This window comes from Arachis duranensis, chromosome 7 (assembly GCF_000817695.3).
Source record: "Arachis duranensis cultivar V14167 chromosome 7, aradu.V14167.gnm2.J7QH, whole genome shotgun sequence".
NCBI lineage: Eukaryota > Viridiplantae > Streptophyta > Magnoliopsida > Fabales > Fabaceae > Arachis > Arachis duranensis.
In genome coordinates, this window is record NC_029778.3 from 57,593,680 (window position 1) to 57,614,645 (window position 20,966).

General features: G+C 38.1%; 1 protein-coding gene across 1 annotated transcript; it reads left to right on the forward strand.

The window, feature by feature from the left end:
- The first annotated feature begins 19,221 nt into the window (after positions 1–19,221).
- On the forward strand, positions 19,222–19,986 carry LOC107459137 (uncharacterized). Its single transcript, XM_016077348.1, has 2 exons — positions 19,222–19,353; positions 19,543–19,986. The coding sequence occupies exons 1-2, from the start codon at positions 19,222–19,224 to the stop codon at positions 19,984–19,986; spliced, it is 576 nt and encodes a 191-aa protein (XP_015932834.1).
- Positions 19,987–20,966: the final 980 nt, after the last annotated feature.

Consider the following 20,966-nt stretch of genomic DNA (forward strand, 5'->3'; position numbering starts at 1 on the left):
GACTACAGCGGTGCCCGAGGTAATTCCCTATTGGAATTTGAGTAAGCTACGGTATGCAAGCCTTTGGTGGGTGGATTATTTGCTAGTTTGACGTAGCTATCTGTAATTGCAAAACTAGTTTGGTAGTTCTTTATTCGTTGCATATTTTGTATGGTTACAATTCTTGTATTCGTATGTGGACATCGGTATGGTTATTATTCAATTATATAGATGTATCTGGCCAGCGAAGCAAGCACAAAATAATAAAAAGACGGCCCCGTAAGACCACAGAACAACCACCCTCGAGCCGAGGACAAACAAAACTACCAGAAAATCGTACAGTAGCGCAAAAGGTGAGTGCATATTATGGTGAATATAGGTTCTCTTCTATAAAGTATAACTCGCCTTCCTGACCAAATTTGTTGGAATTGGATTTCAAATTTATTTGTTAAAATATGTCGGATGTTCATCTTGGCGCTATAGTGGTTGTTTTTCTTTATACATTTTCATCCTCTCCTTTTTATTGTGTGTTATTTTTTATGTTGGTCATTTCCTTCTTTTTACCCGTTCGGTATCTACAATCCAGGAAACCAAGAAAGGGACGCAGAGAAATTTGTGCATTGTCAAAGGCCGATCATGCAGAGGCAGGACCATATCACCTACAAAGGAAGCTTCCCCAAAGTGTAAAAAGACACATGTAGTTGCTCCCGACTCTGATGACGATAATATTGAGCCAATTGCTAAGAGAATGCGCCGACTATTTCAAAACGATGGAAACCCACATGAAGAGATCCCGAGGAATGACGAGGCCAATGTTGAACTGGAAAAAACTCATGAAAAACCATTGGAGCCCCAAGAAATAGATCCAATAACATCAATAGCACTCGTATAACTTACTGGATACTATTTTGATAGACAAGTTCTATGTGTTAAAATCTATTTTCTATATCCATTCGGCATGTGTTGCGATTCCTGTTATTTAAGAGCACAAACTCTTTGTATTAGCTCACATCAGTTGCATTTGAGAATGTAAAGTTGGGTGAGCATAAAGAGAAACAAGTCCGAGGGGATCCTGAACTCATCCTTTAACAAAGAGCAACCCTTGGCAACCTACGAAAGTAGGCCGCATCTAGTACTGCTAAGGAAGGATCTATGGATGTTGAAAGTACGTGGTTGGGTCAACAATAGTGTACGTGAGTGAACTCTATTGTGTATTTAACTTCATTGTATTGTTACTATATTTAATAACGTGCGTGTAAACTTTATCATGCAGATCGTGCAATGGATGTCCTACACATTCAACGAATCAAGTTCATCAGGCTTCAAACGTGACTTTTGTTGTGTGTGTCTAGGAATATTGGTTTAGAAATTGTAGTTTTTTTTCAATCTTACAATACCTGTTGGCATATTGACTGCTTTTTACATAATAGGAAACAGTGACACAACAGTGAAATCTGGATTCCTTCAATAATGAGGCAGTTCCGGTATGTGGGGCTGCCTATAAGCTTCGGTGAGGATACTAGGTTCTTCAACAAAGTCGATGCAGCCAAGAGAAAATGTGTGAGATAGGGATATGTTTATCTATTTCATATTATATAATCTTCAGATAAGTTGAACATATTTATCCGTGTTAATTATTCTATCTAATTTGCTAAGTTTGTCACGATTATGTTAGACTATGCCGACTCCCTTTTCTTTATGAACTTATTGGTTGTTACTTATCACTTGGGGGATGTTCAGTTTACCATGTATGGGGATGATTCTTTCATATGAGAAGTGTATGTTCATTTTATTAGTACATTGTCACTTTCATTGGTGGGTCCTACATGCAATTGACCTGCAGGTTTCTGTTGTAATTTAAATTATTCGTGACATATCTTGATTTCGGTTAAGTTCTGGCACCAAGAATGGGAGTTAATTAAATTAGATATGGTACACTATCATGAATGAAATACAAAGCACTCATGTGTTGAATGTGTTGGACCTTATGAATTTTTGTTGCAGTGGTTAATTCCCGTGTGTTTGCAAGGGCATTGGTGGCTGTATGCATTTGAGGTGTCAAGAAAGAAGAAGTTGGTACTCGATAGTCTGCATGCTGAGGCACGCGATGCTCGATAGACTAAACTCGATGCATATGCGGTAACATAAGATATCCCGTATACCCCGTCAACATTACTAATATTTAGACTTATAACATATTAACACAATGAAAGTTTGGCTGTTTTTCAGGAAAGACTAATTGAAGACATGGCTAGTGTTCATTCCCTCATACAAGCGCAGTACAGACGACCCAAGTCGTGCATACACCGAAGTCCCTAAGCAACCAAACAGGTGAATTGAACCAAAAAACACACCCAGTAATGTATCCATAATGCACTTGTTATAGCATGCATATCATCTTAATAGCACCAATCTTACTCGTTGGCGGATGATAAATGTCGGTAAAGAATTTCTCAATAAAATCGCGTTGCAAGTATAGTTCTAAACTGACATACAATCCTCGATCAACGTTTAATTTATTTGTCACAATGCAAACCAATAAAAATAACCGAAGTATTTAAATCTCAGGTCGTCTCTCAAAGGAATTGCAGGGAAGTATACTTATTATTGGTTGTGGGAAAGTATTTTTTTTGTGTTTTTAAATGGTGAACAAGGAATATAAATAACAAGAAAATAAACCAACAACTAAGAAAAGTCCTAGCAAGGGTTGAGAATTGAAATTCCTATCCTCATTATCATCGTCAATTGTGATGGTAATTGTCTTTTGCTCTCACTTAATTAACCTTTAAAAATGAAGAAAAGTCAAGTGAGCAAAAATCAACTTAAGTTCACAAGTCCTAATCAAAGAATAGCTTTAGTGAAGCTCAAGCCAACTAGCAACTTTCAATCACCAACCCAAGCTAAGAACACAAAAATCTATTTTAAAATTCAACCAAGCATTTTATCAAATACTTGGAAGGCACAAAATAAAAACTTGGAAAATTAACAAGAAATAGTAAAATCTAAGACTAACAATTGCATGAAAACAATAACAAAAAATTAAAGGAAGCGACAATAAACATAAAATACCTCAATTGATTTAAAAGAAAATTGGAATCAACAAGGGATCATGAACAATAAAGCAACAAGGTAAAGGAAACAACATATAAAACTAAGAAAGCAAAGAAGTAAAAACAAAAAATTAAAAGAGGAATTTGATCAATATGAGAAGTAGAACCTAAACCTAGATGAAACTGAAAATAAAAGAAGAAACCCTAAAACCTAGAGAGAAGAGAGAGCATCTCTCTCTCTCTAGAATTCTATATCTATCTAAAACTAATGTGTGTGAATGAATGATGAATGAATCATCCATCCTCCTTTACTCCGATCCTCTAATCTGCATACTAGGCTCAAAATTGGACCAGAAATGAGCTTTGAAATCGCCCCCAACATTTTTACATTATTACAGCACGTGACGCCGGTCACACGTACGCATCAGCCACACGTATGCGTCGCTTGGACGAACTCCTAGTCATGCATACGCTTCAGTCATGCGTATGCGTCAGTTCCAACTTTTCAAATTTTTAATTTATTGTGCTCCTTCAACTTTATCATGCTTTCTCTTCATCCTCTATGCCATTCCAGCCCTGTAACCTTGAGATCACTCAACAAACGCATCACGGCATCGAATGGTAATATGAGAGGATTAAAAATTAGTAATTTAAAGGCCTAGGAAGCATGTTTTCAATCATAGCACAAAATTCGGAAGAGAATTTAAAAACATGAAAATTATATGGATAAGTGTGAGAATAGTTGAAAAAATCTACTTAATTCAATACAAAATAAGTCATAAAATAGTGGTTCTTCACTCGTTTATGTAGTTGGTATTATGGCTTCTATGCCATAAAATTCATGGAGAAGTGGACTGAAGATTGTTAGCTGGATGAATGGGACAATGCTAGTTTACCGAACCTTCTAGATTTATTATTTACAATACATATTACTCTAACGCTTCTAACCTCTCACTCGCTATCAAAATTATCATACAGGATATGCTTAGGTCAATCAGATCGGAGGTAATGTTAGACATAGTCATTGGCCCACAAAATGCATTGGTTGATTAGGTGCGAACTTTATCGGAAGACAAGGTTGAACATCTGCATCGCAACCATCCAAGAAACAAGCGTAAGGAGGTGAGATCACCATTCACAGCACCAAGCACAAGGATAATGATGCGACGGGCCAAAGGATTACCAATGAGAAATACTGAGAAAGGAAATAAGAGATAGCTTAATTTAATTTTAATTGTACAATTACCTTTTTTACACTATTTATGTTCTCGAGATAGAGTTTAATTTTAAAACACAGGGTCATGTTCTGTAGTCAGTTACATGTAGATGGTCTATTAGTTTTTGAACTTCTGTGATTCTGTTGTTCCAACAATAGGAAATTTGAGATACATACATGCCAATCAAAAGAATCATCCACTTAAAGATAAAAGTAACCATCTGCATATTAAGTGAATTGAACATCTAGGATATTTAAATCGTAACTAGTTAAACCCAATCCAATCAGACAATTATCAAGGTAAGAATTAGGATAACCATCCGCATACCTAGTGAATTGAACATCCAACATTTGTTAACTGTACATGCCTAAACCGAGTCAAATGGATTAACCATCCAATTAGGAATCAAAATAACCATCTGCATACCTATTGAATTCAACATCCAGCATATCTTACTTGTAACTCTTAACAAACCATCCTCATAAGGATTACAATAACCATTCGCCAACCTAGTGAACTAAACATCTGGCATATTATTCATTGATGACTACATGTAACACACACACCAAGCTTCTCGTTAGTCAGATATCCTTGACACTAGTAGCATATGTTTCATGGTTGATAAATTTACATTCTGTGATAAACTTACATGCTGAAAATGACATAATTAAGTAGGATTCAATGGCAACGCAATATGACTGTAATATAATACCCCATGCAGTCAAAGTTTATTGACAAAGTCTTCTAGCTTAATCACTTATGTATACATGCAATAACTCGAACAAAATATGAATTCAGTCAACGTTAACCTAAATCCAATTGAACCACATAACAATAGAAACACGCAAAGCATGTGCATGTAACAAGAAGACAACAAAACAGAATACCAATTTATACACGACTAACTGTAAAAAACTCGAAATACAAAATGGCGATTCGCATAGATAGTGAATTGGACATCCAACAAGCTTGACATGAAACACCTAATAAAATGGACCTAAAAAATAATATAGCAGAATCCGTATCAAAAATAGACTACGTATTGCCAAACGGGTTTAACAGATACATGAACCCGCCACCTTGTGGTTTAATCTGCCCATTAGAAGCATCCAACTCTATATTTTCAGAGGATTCTACATGATTATCCTCAAAGAAATAAATACAGACAAAAATAAGTCGTTATTTCCATAAGCATATTTATACTAAAAATGCAACTTTAAATTAATGCAGATATCTACCGGGGCTAAATTCTTCCTCTTCCTCCACATAGATTTCTTGATCAATTTCTCCAAGGCAGCCCCAAGCCTTTTACTTTTTGGCTAACCCTTTGTGGTAACCTTTGATGGGCCTTGAATGTCCTCTACGCCCACCATGCATGAACTCTTTGTGACCATGCTAGCGTGGGTATTAGTGACACTTATGTTCTGTACCTTGGCACAATAATCAATGAGCATGGCCCTTGCATCATTGATGAGCGAATAATTTATACACTTTTTTGCATTATTTTTAGGTAGTTTTTAGTATGATCTAGCTACTTTTTAGTATATTTTTATTAGTTTTTAAGCAAAATTCACATTTCTGGACTTTACTATGAGTTTGTGTGTTTTTCTGTAATTTCAAGTATTTTCTGGCTGAAACTGAGGGACCTGAGCAAAAATCTGATTCAGAGACTGAAAAAGGACTGGTGATGCAGTTGGATTTTGACCTCCCTGCACTCGAAATGGATTTTTTGAGATACAGAAACCCAAATGGCGCGCTCTTAATTGCGTTGGAAAGTAGACATTCTGGGCTTTCCAGCAATATATAATAGTCCATATTTTGCTCGACTTTTGACGACAAAAACTGGCGTTCAAACGCCAACTTCCTGCCCTATTCTGGCATTAAACGCCAGAAACAGGATAGAAGCTGCAATTAAACGCTCAAACTGGCATAAAAATTGGCGTTTAACTCCAAGAAAAGTCTCTACACATGAAAGCTTCAATGCTCAGCCCAAGCACACACCAAGTGGGCCCGGAAGTGGATTTCTTCATCATTTACTTATTTCTGTAACCCTAGTAACTAGTTTAGTATAAATAGAACTTTTTACTATTGTACCCAGATATCTTACATCTTTGGACATTTAGTCCTTAGACCTAGGTCTTGGTTATTCTGGTTCCCTCTCTGGGGCCGAAACCAATGAACACCATTATCACTTATGTATTTTCAATGGTGGAGTTTCTACACACCCCAGAGATTAAGGTGTGGAGCTCTGCTGTTCCTCGAGTATTAATGCAAAGTATTATTGTTCTTCTATTCAATTCAAGCTTATTCTTATTCTAAGATATTTATTCGCACACAAGAACATGATGAATGTGATGATCAAGTGGCACTCATCACCATTCTCACCTATGAACGTGTGTTTGACAACCACTTTCATTCTACCTGAAAATAAGCTTGGATGTATATCTCTTGGATTCCTGGTTCACGATGCATGGTTGCCTCTCCTAACAACAGAGCCTTCCATTCCGTGAGATCAGAGTCTTCGTGGTATAAGCTAGAATCAATTGGCAGCATTCTTGAGATCTGGAAAGTCTAACCCTTGTCTGTGGTATTCTGAGTAGGATCTGGGATGGGATGACTGTGACGAGCTTCAAACTCATGACTGTTGGGTGTAGTGACAGACGCAAAAGGATTACTGGATCCTATTCTAACACAAGTGAGAACCGATAGATGATTAGCCCTACGTAACCCGTAGTTGGACCATTTTCACTAAGAGAACGGGAGGTAGCCACTGACAACAGTGATCCCCAACATACAGCTTGCCACAGAAAGGAGTATGAATGATTGAATGAAGACAGTAGGAAAGCAGAGATTCAAAAGGAATAACACATCTCCATACGCTTATCTGAAATTCCCACTAATGAATTACATAAGTATCTCTATCTTTATTTTGTTTATTTATCTTTTAATTATCAAAACTCCATAACCATTTAAATCCGCCTGACTGAGATTTACAAGATGACCATAGCTTGCTTCAAGCCGACAATCTCCGTGGGATCGACCCTTAGTCACGTAAGGTTTATTACTTGGACGACCTAGTGCACTTGCTGGTTAGTTGTGCAAAGTTGTGAAAAAGAGTTGAGAATACAATTGTGCGTACCAAGTTGTTGGCGCCATTGAAGATCACGATTTCATGCACCAAGTTTTTGGCGCCGTTGCCGGGGATTGTTCGAGTTTGGACAACTGACGCTTCATCTTGTTGCTCAGATTAGGTAATTTTCTTCTTGTTTTAACCTTTATTTTATTTTCAAAAAGTTTTCAAAAATCTTTCAAAATTTTTTCTTCTTCTTTTTTGTTTTTCCAAAATAATTTTCAAAAAATCCAAAAAATTTTTTTAATAAAATCATAAAAACAAAAAATTTGTGTTTCTTGTTTGAGTTAGTGTCAATTTTTAAGTTTGGTGTCAATTGCATCTTTTTCATTTTCAAAAAAAAAATAAAAAATTCATGCATTTCATTCTTCATGATCTTCAAGTTGTTCTTGATGAGTCTCCTTGTTTGATCTTCATATTTTCTTGTTTTGTGTCTTTTCTTGTTTTTCATATGCATCTTTGAATTCTTAGAGTCTAAACATTAAAAATTTCTAAGTTTGGTATCTTGCATGTTTTTCTTTTCTTGAAAATTTTTCAAAAATAAATCTTGATGTTCATCTTGATCTTCAAAGTGTTCTTGTTGTTCATCTTGACATTCATAGTGTTCTTGCATGCATCATTTGTTTTAATCCAAAATTTTTATGTTTTGAGTCATTTTTGTGTTTTTCTCCCTCCTCATAAAAAAAATCAAAAAAATATCTTTTCCTTATTTCACTCATAAATTTCGAAATTTTTGGATTGACTTAGCCAAAAAATTTTAAAATAAGTTGTTTCTTGTTAGTCAAGTCAAGATTTCAATTTCAAAAATCAAACCTTTTTCATCTTTTCTTTCATGTTTTTCAAAAATTTTAAAAAACTTGTTTTTCAAAATCTTTTTCTAAATTTCATTTCAAATTTTCAAAAACTTTACTAAAAATTAATGTGATTGATTCAAAAATTTCAAGTTTGTTACTTTCTTGTTAAGAAAGATTCAACCTTTAAATTCTAGAATCATATCTTTTAGTTTCTTGTTAGTCAAGTCATTAACTGTAATTTTCAAAATCAAATCTTTCTAAATTTCTTTTTCAAATATTTTTCAAAATAAATTTCAATCATATCTTTTTCAAATCATATCTTTTTCTAATCAAATCTTTTTCAAATCATATCTTTTTCAAACTGTAATTTCAAGATCTTTTCTAACTTCTTATCTTTTCAAAATTGATTTTCAAATCTTTTTCAATTAACTAATTGACTCTTTGTTTGTTTTACTATTTCTTATCTTTTTCAAAACCACCTAACTACTTTTCTCTCTCTAATTTTTGAAAATCATCTTCACCCTTTTTCAAATTCTTTTAATTAACTAATTGTTTCAAATTTTAATTTTATTTTTATTTTTTCTCTTAATTTTCGAACTCTAACAAAATTTTAAAATAAAAACAAAAATATTTTCCTTTTCTTTTTAATTCTTTTTGAAAACTCTCTCTCTCATCTCTTTCTATTTATTTATTTAATCACTAACACTATTCTCTTCTTCTTATAATTTGAACCATCTCTCCCTCTCTGTGTTTGACTTCTTCTTCATTCTTCATTTTTATTCTTCTTCTCTTCTACTCAAATAAAAAAATCTCTATACTGTGACATAGAGGATTCCTCTTTCTTTTCTGTTCTCTTCTTTTTCATATGAGCAGGAGCAAGGACAAGGACATTCTTGTTGAAGCTAACCCTGAACCTGAAAGGACTCTGAAGAACAAGCTAAGAGAAGCTAAAGCACAACAATCCAGAGAAAACTTTACAGAGAATCTCGAAAAAGAAGTAATGGTCGAACCCAACAACAATGCAAGGAAGATGCTTGGTGACTTTACTGCACCAAATTCTAACTTCCATGGAAGAAGCATCTCAATCCCTGCCATTGGAGCAAACAACTTTGAGCTAAAGCCTCAATTAGTTTCTCTGATGCAACAGAATTGCAAGTTTCATGGACTTCCATCAGAAGATTCTTTTCAGTTCTTAACTAAATTCTTATAGATCTGTGATACTGTTAAGACCAATGGAGTTGATCCCGAGGTCTACAAGCTTATGCTTTTTCCTTTTACTGTAAGAGATAGAGCTAGAACATGGTTGGACTCTCAACCTAGAGATAGCCTGAACTCTTGGGATAAGCTGGTCACGGCTTTCTTAGCCAAATTCTTTCCTCCTCAAAAGCTGAGCAAGCTTAGAGTGGGTGTTCAAACCTTCAGGCAGAAAGAAGGTGAATTCCTCTACGAAACTTGGGAAAGATACAAGCAACTGACCAAAAAGTGTCATTCTGACATGCTTTCAGAATGGACCATCCTGGATATATTCTATAATGGTCTATATGAATTGTCTAAGATGTCATTGGACCATTCTGCAAGTGGATCTATTCACCTGAAGAAAATGCCTGCAGAAGCTCAGGAACTCATTGAAATGGTTGTAAATAACCAGTTCATGTACACCTCTGAAAGGAATCCTGTGAGTAATGGGACGCCTCAGAGGAAGGGAGTTCTTGAAATTGATACTCTGAATGGCATATTGGCTCAGAACAAAATGTTGACTCAGCAAGTCAATATGATTTCTCAAAGTCTGAATGGATTGCAAAATGCATCCAACAGTACTAAAGAAGCATCTTCTGAAGAAGAAGCTTATGATCCTGAGAACCCTGCAATGGCAGAGGTGAATTACATGGGTGAAGCCTATGGAAACACCTATAATCCGTCATGGATAAATCATCCAAATTTCTCATGGAAGGATCAACAAAAGCCGGAGGAGGATGTGAATCCTAGTGAGGAAGACCTCATGGGACGTCCTATGGACAAAAAAGAGTTTCCAATTGAGGAACCTAAGGAATCTGAGGCTCATCTAGAGACCATAGAGATTCCATTAAACCTACTACTACCATTCATGAGCTCTGATGACTATTCCTCCTCTGAAGAGGATGAAGATATTACTGAAGAGTAAGTTGCTAAGTACCTTGGAGCAATCATGAAGCTGAATGCCAAGTTATTTGGTAATGAGACTTGGGTGGATGAACCCCCCTTGCTCACCAATGAACTGAATAACTTGATTAGGCATACATTACCTCAAAAGAAAGAGGATCCCGAAATGTTTTTGATACCTTGCACCATAGGCACCATGACCTTTGAGAAGGCTTTGTATGACCTAGGGTCAGGTATTAACCTCATGCCACTCTCTGTAATGGAGAAACTAGGAATCTTTGAGGTACAAGCTGAAAGAATATCACTAGAGATGGCAGACAAATCAATTAAACAGGCTTATGGACTAGTAGAGGACGTGCTGGTGAAGGTTGAAGGCCTTTACATCCCTGCTGATTTCATAATCCTAGACACTGGGAAAGATGAGGATGAATCCATTATCCTTGGCAGACCTTTCCTAGCCACAGCAAAAGCTGTGATTGATGTTGACAGAGGAGAGTTGGTCCTTCAATTGAATAAGGACTACCTTGTATTCAAGACTCAAGGTTCTCCTTCTGTACCCATGGAGAAGAAGCATGAAAAGCTTCTCCCAATACAGAGTCAAACAAAACCCCCACATTCAAACTCTAAGTTTGGTGTTGGAAGGCCACAACCAAACTCTAAGTTTGGTGTTGAGAGGCCCCAACCATGCTCTAAATATCTGTGAGGCTCCATGAGAGCCCACTGTCAAGCTATTGACATTAAAGAAACGCTTATTGGGAGGCAACCCAATTTTTATTTATCTATACTATTTTATGTTTTCGTTAGGTTGATGATAATGTGGAGTCATAAAAATAACTGCAAAAATCAAAACAAATTCAAAAACAGCATTAAAAACAGCACACCCTAGAGGAAGAACACGCTGGCGTTTAAACGCCAGTAAGAGTAGCAGAATTGGCGTTAAACGCCCAGTCTAGCACTATTCTAGGCGTTTAACGCCAAAAATGGGTACCAGACTGGCATTTGACGCCAGAACAGAGCACCAAGCTAGCGTTAAACGCTAGAAACAAGTAACAGCATGGTGTTAAACGCCAGGAAAGGTATAAAAGCTGGCGTTTAACGCCAGAAATAGGCAGCAGTCTAGCGTTAAATGCCAGAATTACACTCTAAGGGCATTTTGCACGCCTAAATGGTGCAGGAATGAGAAATTCTTGACACCTCAGGATCTATGGACCACGCAGGATCCCCACCTTCCCCACCTCTCTTTCTTTCCCCCTCACACATCTCTATAACACTACTGTTCCGAGGGTTACCTGAACCTGTAGGTCGATCATATCTCTATAACACTCTACCCAAAACACCATTCACCTATCAAATCATATTCTCTTCCCCCATATTCTCTTCACCAATCACCTCCATCCTTCTTCCCCAAAAAAAAACCCCACCTACCTCACTTTCAAATTCAAACACTTTTCCCTCCCAAACCCACCCAATTCCATTTGGCCACTCTCCCTCTCTTTTTCCCTATAAGTACCCCTCTTCACTCCTTCATTTTCATATATCACAAACCCTCTCCTACCCCCTTGGCTAAACCTATCTCTCCATCCATCTCCTCCATTTTCTTTTTCTTCCCCTTCTTTCTTTCTTCTTTTGCTCGAAGACGAGCAAACTTTTTAAGTTTGGTGTGGTAAAAGCATTGCTTTTTGTTTTTCCATAACCATTTATGGCATCCAAGGCCCTCTCCCACCCCCTTGGCCGAACCTAGCTCTCCCTTTATCTCCTCCATTTTCTTCTTCTTCCCATTCTTTCTTTCTTCTTTTGCTCGAAGACGAGCAAACCTTTTAAGTTTGGTGTGGTAAAAGCATTGCTTTTTGTTTTTTCATAACCATTTATGGCCCCTAAGGCCGGAGAAACCTCTAGAAAGAGGAAAGGGAAGGCAAAAGCTTCCACCTCCGAGTCATGGGAGATGGAGAGATTCATCTCAAAGGTCCATCAAGACCACTTCTATGAAGTTGTGGCCAAGAAGAAGGTGATCCCTGAGGTCCCTTTCATGCTCAAAAGGGATGAATATCCGGAGATCCGACATGAGATCCAAAGAAGAGGTTGGAAAGTTCTCACCAACCTCATTCAACAAGTCAGAATCTTAATGATTCAAGAGTTCTATGCCAATGCATAGATCATTAGGAATCATGATCAAAGTATGAACCCGAATTCAAAGAATTGGCTTACAATGGTTCAGGGAAAATACTTAGATTTCAGTCCAGAAAATGTAAGGTTGGCATTCAACTTGAAAATGATGCAAGAAAACACATGCCCCTACACTAGAAGGGTCAACTTTGATCAAATGTTGGACCAAGTCCTCATGGACATATGTGTGGAAGGAGCTCAATAGAAAAGAGACTCAAGAGGCAAGCCGGTTCAATTGAGAAGACCAGACCTTAAGCCTGTGGCTAAAGGATGGTTGGAGTTCATCCAACGCTCTATCATTCCTACTAGCAAACAATCAGAAGTAAATGTGGATCGGGCCATCATGATCCATAGTATCATGATTAGGGAGGAAGTGGAAGCTCATGAGATCATACCTCTAGAACTCTACAAGGTGGCTGACAACTCCTCCACTTTGGCAAGGTTAGCCTTTCCTCATTTCATTTGTCACCTATGTAATTCTGCTGGGATTGACATAGAAGAAGATATCCTCATTGAAGAGGACAAGCCCATCAATAAGAAAAGGATGGAGCAAACAAGAGAGCCCACTCATGGACCTCAACAAGAGCATGAGGAAATTCCTCATCAAGAAATCCCTGAGATGCCTCAAGGGATGCATTTTCGTCCACACAACTATTGGGAACAACTCAACACCTCTTTGGAAGGCTTGAGTTACAACATGGACCAACTAAGGATGGAGCACCAAAAGCACTCCATTATCCTCCATGAAATCAGAGAGGACCAAAAAGCTATGAGGGAGGAGCAACAAAGGCAAGGAAGAGACATAGAGGAGCTCAAGCACTCTATTGGATCTTCAAGAGGAAGAACTAGCCGCCATCACTAAAGTGGACCCGTTCTTTAATTTCCTTGTTCTTATTTTTCTATTTTTCGATCTTCATGATTTATGTGTTATCCATGTTTGTGTCTTCATTACATGATCATTAGTGTCTAGTGTCTATGTCTTAAAGCTATGAATAATTCCATGAATCATTCACCTCTCTTAAATTAAAAATGTGCCTAATTACAAAAGAACAAGAAGTACTTGGATTTCAAATTTTATCTTGAAATTAGTTTAATTATTTTGATGTGGTGGCAATACTTTTTGTTTTTCTGAATGAATGCTTGAACAGTGCATATATTTTATAGTGAAGTTTATGAATGTTAAATTTGTTGGCTCTTGAAAGAATGATGAACAAAGAGAAATGTTATTGATAATCTGAAAAATCATAAAATTGCTTCTTGAAGCAAGAAAAAGCAGTGAAAAAGAGAAAATAGCGAAAAAAGGGAAAAAATAGAGGAAAAGAAAGAAAAAGAAAAAGCAAACAGAAAAAGACAATAGCCCTTAAAACCAAAAGGCAAGGTAAAAAGGATCCAAGGCTTTGAGAATTAATGGATAGGAGGGCCCAAGGAAATAAAATCCAGGCCTAAGCGGCTAAATCAAGCTGTCCCTAACCATGTGCTTGTGGCATGAAGGTCCAAGTGAAAAGCTTGAGACTGAGTGGTTAAAGTTGTGATCCAAAATAAAAAGAGTGTGCTTAAGAACTCTGGACACCTCTAATTGGGGACTATAGCAAAGCTAAGTCACAATCTGAAAAGGTTCACCCAGTTATGTGTCTGTGGCATTTATGTATCCGGTGGTAATACTGAAAAACAAAGTGCTTAGGGCCATGGCAAAGACTCAAAAAGTAGCTGTGTTCAAGAATCAACATACTAAACTAGGAGAATCAATAACGCTATCTAAAATTCTGAGTTTCTATAGATGCCAATCATTCTGAATTTCAAAGGATAAAGTGAGATGCCAAAACTGTTCAGAAGCAAAAAGCTACTAGCCCCGCTCATCTAATTGGGACTATGTTTCATTGATATTGTGAGATTCATTATACATTCTCTTCTTTTTATCCTATTTTGTTTTCAGTTGCTTGGGGACAACAATTTAAGTTTGGTGTTGTGATGAGCAGATAATATATACGCTTTTTGGCATTATTTTTAGGTAGTTTTTAATAGGATCTAGCTACTTTTTAGTATATTTTAATTAGTTTTTAAGCAAAAATCACATTCTAGACTTTACTATGAGTTTGTGTGTTTTTCTATGATTTCAAGTATTTTCTGGCTGAAATTGAGGGACCTGAGAAAAAATCTGATTCAGAGGCTGAAAAAGGACTGCTGATGCTGTTGGATTCTGACCTCCCTGCACTCGAAATGGATTTTTTGGAGCTATAGAAACCCAAATGGCACGCTCTCAATTGCGTTGGAAAGTAGACATTCTGGGATTTCCAACAATATATAATAGTCCATACTTTGCTCGAGTTTTGACGGCGCAAACTGGCATTCAAACGCCAACTTCCTAGCCTATGCTGGCGTTAAACGCCAGAAACAAGATAGAAGCTGTAGTTAAACGCCCAAACTAGCATAAAAACTGGCGTTTAACTCCAAGAAAAGCCTCTACACATGAAAGCTTCAATGCTCAGCCCAAGCACACACCAAGTGGGCCCGGAAGTGGATTTCTGCATCATTTACTTATTTTTGTAACCCTAGTAACTAGTTTAGTATAAATAAAACTTTTTACTATTGTACTCAGATATCATACATCTTTGGACGTTTAGTCCTTAGACCTAGGTCTTGGTTATTCTGGTTCCATCTCTGGGGCCGAAACCAATGAACACGATTAACACTTATGTATTTTCAACGGTGGAGTTTCTACACACTCCATAGATTAAGGTGTGGAGCTCTGCTGTTCCTCGAGTATTAATGCAAAGTACTATTGTTCTTCTATTCAATTTAAGCTTATTCTTATTCTAAGATATTCATTCGTACACAAGAACATAATGAATGTGATGATCAAGTGACACTCATCACCATTCTCACCTATGAACGCGTGTCTGACAACCACGTCCGTTCTACCTGAAAACAAGCTTGGATGTATATCTCTAGGATTCCTAGTTCACGACGCATGGTTGCCCCTCCTGACAACAGAGCCTTCCATTCCGTGAGATTAGAGTCTTCGTGGTATAAGCTAGAATCAATTGGCAGCATTCTTGAGATCCGGAAAGTCTAAACCTTATCTGTGGTATTCCGAGTAGGATCTGGGATGGGATGACTATGACGAGCTTCAAACTCATGACTGTTGGGCATAGTGACAGACACAAAAGGATTACTGGATCCTATTCCAACACAAGTGAGAACCGACAGATGATTAGCCTTACGTAACCCGTAGTTAGACCATTTTCACTGAGAGGACTGGAGGTAGCCACTGACAACGGTGATCCCCAACATACAGCTTGCCATGGAAAGGAGTATGAGTGATTGAACGAAGACAGTAGGAAATGAGAGATTCAGAAGGAATAATGCATCTCCATACGCTTATCTGAAATTCCCACCAATAAATTACATAAGTATCTCTAGCTTTATTTTATATTTATTTATCTTTTAATTATCAAAACTCCATAACCATTTGAATCCGCCTAACTGAGATTTACAAGATGACCATAGCTTGCTTCAAGCCGACAATCTCCGTGGCATTAATACTCGAGGAACAGCAGAGCTCTACACCTTAATCTATGGTGTGTAGAAACTCCACCGTTGAAAATATATAAGTGATGAAGGTCCATGCATGGCCGAATGGCCAGCCCCCAAAATGTGATCAAGAGATCAAAATATGATCAAAAGATGTGAGTACAATAGTAAAAAGTTCTATTTATACTAAACTAGTTACTAGGGTTACAGAAATAAGTAAATGATGTAGAAATCCACTTCCGGGCCCACTTGGTGTGTGCTTGGGCTGAACATTGAAGCTTTCATGTGTAGAAACTTTTCTTGGAGTTAAGCGCCAGTTTGCAGCTTGTTTTGGGCGTTTAACTCTAGCTTGTAACCTGTTTCTGGCATTTAACGCCAGAATAGGGCAGGAAATTGGCGTTTGAATGCCAGTTTGTGTCGTCAAAACTTAAGCAAAGTATGAACTATTATATATTGTTGGAAAGCCCTGAATGTATACTTTGCAACGCAATTGAGAGCACGCCATTTGGGTTTCTGTAGCTCTAAAAAATCCATTTCGAGTGCAGGGAGGTCAGAATCCAACAACATCAGCAGTTTTTTTTCAGCCTCTGAATCAGATTTTTGCTAATGTCCCTTAATTTCAGCCAGAAAATACCTGAAATCACAAAAATACACAAAAACTCATAGTAAAGTCCAGAAATATGATTTTTGCATAAAAACTAATAAAAATATACTAAAAATTAGCTAGATCCTACTAAAAACTATCTAAAAATAATGCCAAAAAGCGTATAAATTATCCGCTCATCACCCAACAACTAAACTTTCTCACACAACAAGTGCTAAGCTTGCAAAGTTCAGTCAACAACACTTCTTCTCAACCCCCACAACCCAACACTGCACCCAACCTGGCTTCCATGCTTGCAGAAGTATTACAGGAGACTTGAGCTTCCTGCAAGAATATGGAAGTGCAATTGAGCTTGGCCAAATAGTAGATATCTGAATAGATAAGAGGGGAATGCCAAGCTATTCAATTGAGGAGTGATAGGTCCCTGAATACCAAACCTTGGAACAATATTGTGCAGGACGAAGAGGAAACACCAGAGAGTGAAAACACAACAACCCAGGACACCAGGAAGGGCGCTGAACACCCAGGAGGGGGCAGAATGGGCATTCAATGCCCAGAGAGTGGAGGAGCCATAAACGCCAATTCAAAGGACGTTCTCCGCAAACACCCTAATAATCCCTTTCCAGTCACCCTAGATACTCATCCTGCACTGTCAAAAGTCCCAGAATAAAAGGGAAAGCTACCATATCCTCAGAAACTCTAGAAGGCAAAAAAGGATAAGTAATTTGCCAAGTTCTTATAAGTTTTCAAGAAGTTTCAGATCAAAATCCTCTTTGCAGAGGCTCTGGAATAAATGCCTTTCTATGCTAAGTTTATGAAGGACATATTGAGTAACAAAAGGGACTGGAGAGAGGCAGGAACATTGATACTCACTAAGCAATGCAGTGCAGTCATTCAGAGGAATCTACCAGAGAAACTGCAAGACCCTGAGAGCTTTATAATCCCTTGCATTATTGGAAATATCTGTATAAGAAAGGCCCTATGCGATCTTAGAGCAAGCAAAAACCTAATTCCATTATCATTAATGAAGAAACTTTAGATTCAAGAAATAAAGCCCATCCGTATTTGCCTTCAACTGGCTAACTGTTCAGTCAAGTTTCCATTGGGAGTGGTGGAAGACATGCTTGTGAGAGTGGGACCCTTTACCTTTCCTATGGACTTTGTGATACTGGATATGGAGGAGGAAAAGAATGAATCCATCATTTTAGGAAGACCTTTCCTGGGCATAGGATGAATTCTCATAAACGTCCAGAAGGCGGAAGTGACACTAAGAGTCAATGATGAGGAGGTTGTACTGAATGCAGTCGAAGCTATGCAATACCCAGATTCCCCAGAGGAATGCATAAAGATAAACACCATAGATCCCCTAGTCGAAGAAGTGTTTGAAGTTGAAAAACTTGAGGAGGAACTAGACACTATTCTTGAAGACACTCTACCTGATCTAGATGAGCCAGCACCTCCAAGGGAGATGCTAAGCAGGCCCAGTGTTGAGGAAGGACCCCCTAAATTCGAACTAAATCCCTTACCTCCATCCTGAAAGTATGTGTTCTTAGGCAAAGAAAACACTTATCCTGTGATTATAAGCTCTTCTCTGAGGCAGCAGGAGGAAGAAGCACTGTTTCAAGTACTCAAGAACCATAAAACTGCTCTCGGGTGGTCCATAAATGACTTAAAAGAGATCAGTCTGACCAAATGCATGCACAAGATTCTTCTCGAAGATGATGCTAAACCAGTCATGCAACCACAGAAGCGGTTGAATTCAACTATAAAAGAGGTGGTCCAAAAGGAGGTTACAAAACATTGGAGTTTACCATTTGAATTAATGTGTGACGTAAGTGATTATGCCATAGGAGCGGTTTTGGGACAGAGACAAGACAAGCTTATGCATGTCATTTATTATGCCATTCGTGTTCTGAATGATGCTCAAAAGAACTACACCACAACAGAGAAGGAGTTACTGGTAGTTATCTATGCAATTGATAATTTTAAGTCCTATTTAATTGGTTTCAAGGTTATTGTTTATACTGACCATGCTGCTCTTAAGTACCTTTTTACCAAGCAGGATTCGAAACCAAGATTAATCAGATGGGTGCTGCTCCTTCAGTAATTTGACATTGAAATCAGGGATAGAAAGGGATCCAAAAATCAGGTAGCAAATCACCTATCTAGGATTGAACCTGAGGAATGAACGTCGCCCACTACGACTGCTGTAAAGGAGAAATTCCTGGATGAACACCTATTTATGATCCACAAGGCGCCATGGTTTGCAGACATTGCAAACTATAAGTCCATGAGGTTCATCCCCAAGGAGTACACAAAACAATAAGTCAGAAAACTTTTGCATGATGTCAAATACTACTTGTGGGATGAACCCTATCTTTTTAAGAGGTGCTTAGATGGGATGATAAGGCGGTGTGTCTCAGAGGAGGAAGCCCAGCAGATTCTTTGGCATTGTCATGGTTTCGAGTATGGAGGAAATTTTGGAGGAGAGAGAACAGCCACCAAGGTCCTTCAGAGCGGGTTCTACTGGCCAACCCTCTTCAAGGACTCCCGAGAATTCGTAAGAAACTGTGATAAGTGTTAAAGAGCTGGAAACCTTCCTCACAATCATGAAATGGCACAGCAAGAGATCCTGGAGATTGAGTTATTTGACGTATGGAGGATAGACTTTATGGGACCTTTTCCACCCTCATACTCAAACAAGTACATTCTGGTGGTTGTAGACTACGTGTCCAAATGGGTTAAGGTGATAGGGTCACCCACTAATGACACCTGAGTTATGCTGAAATTCCTACAGAAAATTATTTTCAGCAGGTTTGGTGTCCCAAAGACACTGATTAGTGATGGAGGCAGCTATTTTTGCAATAACTAGCTGGACTCAATTCTGCATAAGTATGGAGTCCGTCATAAGGTGGCAATCCCCTACCATCCATAGACAAGTGGACAAGCTGAGGTCTCAAATAAGGAACTCAAAAGGATCTTGGAGAAGACAGTGAGCATCTCCTGGAAGGACTGGACAAGGAAGCTTGATGATGCTCTCTGGGCATACAGGACAGCTTTCAAGACCCCTATTGGAATGTCTCCTTATCAACTAGTCTATGGTAAAGCATGTCATCTGCCAGTCGAGTTGGAGCACAGAGCATACTGCGCAACGAGATTCCTAAACTTCAATGCCAAGGTTGCAGGAGAGAAAAGATTGCTTCAACTAAATGAACTGAATGAGTTCCGGTATAATGCCTATGAAAACACCAAAGTTTACAAGGAAAGGGCAAAGAAATGGCATGATAAGAAGATGGCTTCCAGTGTCTTCGAACCTAGCCAGAAGGTTTTACTTTTCAATTCTAGACTCAAGTTCTTCCCTGGGAAGCTCAAGTCATGATGGACAAGACCATTTGGTGGTCACTGGGGTGTCACCCTATGGTCATGTGGAACTTCAAAACAGATATTCAGATCAAATATTCACAGTCAATGGCCAAAGAGTAAAACACTACCTAGGGGAGAAGATGGTTTGTGAGCACGCCGCTCTCTTGCTGACATGACAACTGTGGATGTCAAGCTAATGACAGTAAAAAAGTACTTGTTGGGAGGCAACCCAACCATATGTACCCTATCGTTTAATTTCACACTCTTTTGTTTTATATTCATTTATTCGAGTTTGATTTCATATGCAGTTATTTTCTATTTATTCTCATAGTTTATATTACTTTTCTAACGTTTGTGATTATGTCTAGCACTCAGAATAGGAACAGAAAAGCATAGCAAGAGAAATAGAATACCTTAGAGGAGACCCCGTGTTGGCGTTGAACGCCAGATACGGCGTTCAACGCCCACAGGGGAATACAATATTGGACGTTTAATGTCCAATTAGGAGGGAACTAGGACCAACTTTTGGTCCCCCTAGGGCATTCAACGCCCATTCTTGGCGTTGAATTCTACACTCAACCCAAAAAAAACCCACTCTCCACGTTCAATGCCACACTAGCGTTCAATGCCGTGAGAGGGGCTGCCTCCCAAACCGAGTTGACTTGTCCAACCAAATCTCCCCCTTTTCACTCATATCTTATCATATCATATTTTTTTATCTCCACCACTATTTCTCCTTCATAAAACTTTCCCCCAAATTTCCATTATATCTTTATCGTATTTCTACATATCCTAATCATATCTTTCAACCTCACCTCTCCATAAATCCAAATTTCATTCCAATCCCTCCATCACCTCTACCACAACCAAATTCACCACTCTTTCTTCACTCTTTGCTTAGGGACGAGCAAAATTTTTAAGTTTGGTATTGGGAACTCTCTGCTTTTTCACTTTTCATGGCACCAAGGGCTAGAAAATCATCCTCAAGAAAGAGAA

What these genes read in the sequence shown, in the direction of transcription:
- LOC107459137 (XM_016077348.1), top strand. Translation starts at nt 19,222, where the DNA reads ATGGCACAGCAAGAGATCCTGGAGATTGAGTTATTTGACGTATGGAGG. An exon ending in ACGTGTCCAAATGGGTTAAG is followed by an intron (nt 19,354 to 19,542) that starts GTGATAGGGTCA and finishes TACCATCCATAG; the next exon opens with ACAAGTGGACAAGCTGAGGT.